The following is a 4,096-nucleotide window of genomic DNA, read 5'->3' on the forward strand; positions in this document are numbered from 1 at the left end:
TCAGGTCTTCGGACCATGCTGAGGTTGTGCCCTGTGATCAGCAGGGGGTGCAGTAGGGCTGCCTGTGGTTCTTGCCCTGGGACCCAGAAAGAACATTCATTCAAATGTGCCCTACTTGGGGAGTGGCGCCCTGTGCTCACTGATGGGGATTTAGCATCTGTGTGCACAGAGGCATGACGGAGTCCCTTGAGGAAGGACCTTTGTGTAATGTCAGCAGCTGCTTCATCCCAGAGCTCTCCCAAGGGGAAAACAAACCTTCATCCTCCTGGTCTAGTGTGAAATGAGCTCCAGCATCAGGGCTCAGGGGGTGTGGGCAGTCAGTGGATAGAAGTCAATTTGCATGATGAGTCCCTCCTCTGGCAGAGGGTGGGAATGAAAAGGAGACCTGGGGCAGCCCAGCTCCACTGTGGGGCTCAGGGACTGTTTCCACCATGTCCTGGACTCCTCTCCTCCTCGTGATCCTTTCTCACTGCTCAGGTAGGGACAGGCTTTGGGCACCCAGGGACAGATCTCCCATACTGGGTCACCTCCTCTACCTCAGCCCTCAGGCAGCTCAGACTGGTTCCTGCCCCAGCACCCAAGCATGTCTGTATTTGCAGGTTCCCTCTCCCAGACTGTGGTGACTCAGCCACCCTCCTTCTCTTCATCTCCTGGAACAACGGCCAGACTTCCCTGCACCCTGAGCAGTGTTGTCAGTGTTGGTGACAAGAACATATACTGGTACCAGCAGAAGCCAGGGAGCCCTCCCCGGTATCTCCTGAGGTATAAATCAGACTCAGACAAGCACCAGGGTTCCGGAGTCCCCATTCGCTTCTCTGGAGCCAAAGATACCTCGGCCAACGCAGGGCTTCTGCTGATCTCTGGGCTCCAGCCTGAGGACGAGGCTGACTATTACTGTAGCATATACCACAGCAATGCTTCTCACAGTGATACAGGCAGATGGGGAAGTGGGACAAAAACCCTGGGCCCCACAGGCCTGGGCTATGACTCTTATATCGTTGACATTTAAGTACCTTGATACTTATCCTTATTAAAAACAATTCCCCATTCAGAAATTATCTTTCAGATTTTTACCAAATAATTATAAAGACTTAACAAAAAGTTCTCAAACTTCTGGCTATAGTCTCACTATAGCCAGAACCAGCTGCTAACCTCCACTCGGACCTGAGGACCTGTGGAATCTGGACAGCAGCCTACAAGGAAGATTCATGTCCACTCCTAGAGGTGGGGGCACCTTTCTGACACAGACACTCCAGGTCAGCCCCCAGGGATGACACCCTACCTTCCCCATGGAGCTCACAACTGTGAAGCCAGCAGTTCTGAGACTTAAACAGTGCTCCAGCCCCATGAGGAAGAGAGACAAAACCCTCTCCACTGCTTCCAATGAAAGCACATGTGGAGTCACAGGTCATGTCTATCAACTTTCTGGACTTCTCATTTTCCAGTGAATCCAGCAAATGATCCAATTGTATTATACCCCAATACTTCTCACTCTGTGTCATTCACTATAGGCCATGATGGAGCTAGTTTCTACCTCATAACTTCTCTTACTTTAGATATAAATGGTACAAACTGATTCTCAGCATCTCACAAGCAAAGAAAATAAACAACGACCTGATCAATTGAAGGAGGCAGAGAGAAACAAGGAGTCCTAAGCAGTCTGAGGAGGAAGTCCAAGGCTGTTCTGTGCATGCCCTGGGGTTTCAGCTTTGTTCTTCCATGCAGTATAGGTGCAGACACCCCTGCTCCTGGATACCCCAGAACAGCAGGCTCAGCTCTGCTGCTGGTTCCTCCTGAGGGGCCCAACTGGTCAAAAGAGGACAGACCAAATGGTGCAGGAGTATTTCAAATCTCAGCTACAGCAGGTCCACCCCTGCCCCATGGCTCAAAGAAGGCACATAATCTGATCATCATGAGAATCAGCCTGTGTGTTGCAATCTCCAACCCATGCACAGCTTTAATAGAAACTGTTGCCCAAAGTTAGGATAAAAATACTTTGCGTTTCTCAGTGTTGAAATACTCCCCAATTTCTGTCCCTGTCTCAGCCTCCCAGAGCCTAAAGTCTGTGCTGGTCTGGATCAGACCAGATAGGAAGACTTCTACTTATCAGTTTTTTACTATGTATCTATTTTTCTTTTAAAATTTTTACAAAATAAATTAATAATTCTCACGTTAAACCAGCTGTTTATTATAATGGAGTTTCCTGCCATAACCCATTGAATATACTGGGGTCGAGTATAATCTACAATGTAAACTATTATCTATGTTGTGCAGCAGTGCTCCAAAATGTATTCACCAAATGCAGTGATGAAAGAGGTTATTGATGTGGGAGGAGTGGGGTAGGGGGTGGAGGTATATGGGGAGCTTTTCTATTTTTTAATGTAACTTTTTTTGTGATCTATGTATCTTCAAAAAATACAATTAAAAATGATGGGGAAGAGGGGTGGGAAGTGGGGTATTTGGGAATCTCTTATGCTTTAAAAAAAATCAATTTTATTGATACATATTCATAAAGCATACAACCCATCCAAAGTGAACCATCATTGGTATTTTGGTACAAACACATCACTGTGCATTCATCACTTCAATCATTAAAGCATTTTCATTACTCCGATAATAATAATAAACAAAAAACAAACAACAAAAAACTCTACCCCTTATTTATCGCCTCTCGGTCTCTATATCCTTCCCCAGCAATACATAGCTGCTATTCTGTTTCCATCTAATTTATTTGTATTATATTTTGTATAGATGGAGTCAAATAATATGTAGTACCTTTTGCCTAGTTTCTTTTTTATTAAAGTTAATAGATTACAAAGAATGTTACATTAAAAAACATTAAAACAAAAACATAAGAGGTTCCCATACACCCCACTCCCACCCCATCATTTTTGTAAGTTGTATTTTTTGAAGATATATATATATCACCAAAATAAAAAGTTACATTAAAAAATATGTTCCCTTATACCCCCCACTCCCCCACTCTACTCCTCCCACACCAACAACCTCCCCCATCATTGTGGCACACTCATCACACTCAGTGAACACATTTGGTAGCATTGCTGCACCACATAGATAATAGTTTACTAGAGAGTAACATCTTATGCTTTTTAATGTAATGTTTTGTGAGATCTGTTAGCTTTAAGGAAAGATAAGTAAAAAATAAAATTTAAAAAAATGTAGTTCAAACTTAAAGAAAACCCCTCAATATCTGCAGAATGTCATATACATAAGCTCTTTAGTAACCTAAGACACAAGTGAAATATTAAGAAGAGTTATCTCTGAAATTGAAATATTGATGTTGGATTGGATTTTCAACAATAACTAGAGAAAGAAGTACAGGTATGAAATAGGAAAGAAATGACGAGTAATGAATATGGATTGCCTCGTGAAATACAGTGGAAACATTGAAAAACCATAAACAATACTCATTTGATAAATGAGTGCATGGAAACCACACATATTCCTCCCCTGGCAACCAGGAGGGGGTGATGTGGATCTTCTCAGAGGCTCCATGGAAGGGCAAGGGGTTCAACTTTAATGAGCTATGAACTCTTGTCTCTGGAAGGGTTTACAGCAGCTGATTCCTGCAATGGGCCAAACACAGGGCTCACAGCCAACCCAGGCCTCTCCTTGGTTGAGCTACCTTCAGGGTGTGAGGGGTAAATGCCTGCCCTTAAAGTGGGAGGAAAAATGGAAGTCAAAATTCACTCTCAAAATTTCTACATCATCATGGAAAGATCAGATAAACAACAAACAAATAAAACTTGGGATAAAGCATGTTTCAGAAATACACATAAAGATTCATTTAAAAACCTGCTTATGTTTAACACAATCAACACTCAAAAATGCCTATATTAAAAAAAAACATGGATTACAAAAATAAAAATAATTTCAAATAACAGTATCCTTAAAATGCAAAGTTAAATTGTAGGAAGCCACCCGCTGTGAAGTCTATTCACAGCCCTCCGAAACATGGCGAAATTCACAAGTCTGCTCTGTCACTTCCTTGTTCTTCTTTCTCCCTGCTCCTTTGTTCTCCGTTTCCCGCCACTGCCCAGGTGAATACAGCAGTGTGCAGGCGCAAGGCGAGAAA

The 4,096-nt window shown here is 43.1% G+C and overlaps 1 gene segment (V, D, J or C); it reads left to right on the forward strand.

Annotated features, from left to right (window-relative positions):
* The first annotated feature begins 583 nt into the window (after positions 1 to 583).
* On the forward strand, positions 584 to 1,009 carry LOC131274448 (immunoglobulin lambda variable 5-45-like). The segment is given in 1 exon segment: positions 584 to 1,009. A coding segment is annotated over 1 exon segment (426 nt).
* The last annotated feature ends 3,087 nt before the right edge of the window (positions 1,010 to 4,096 follow it).

Source organism: Dasypus novemcinctus, chromosome 19, assembly GCF_030445035.2.
Source record: "Dasypus novemcinctus isolate mDasNov1 chromosome 19, mDasNov1.1.hap2, whole genome shotgun sequence".
In the NCBI taxonomy this organism is placed as follows: Eukaryota; Metazoa; Chordata; class Mammalia; order Cingulata; family Dasypodidae; genus Dasypus; species Dasypus novemcinctus.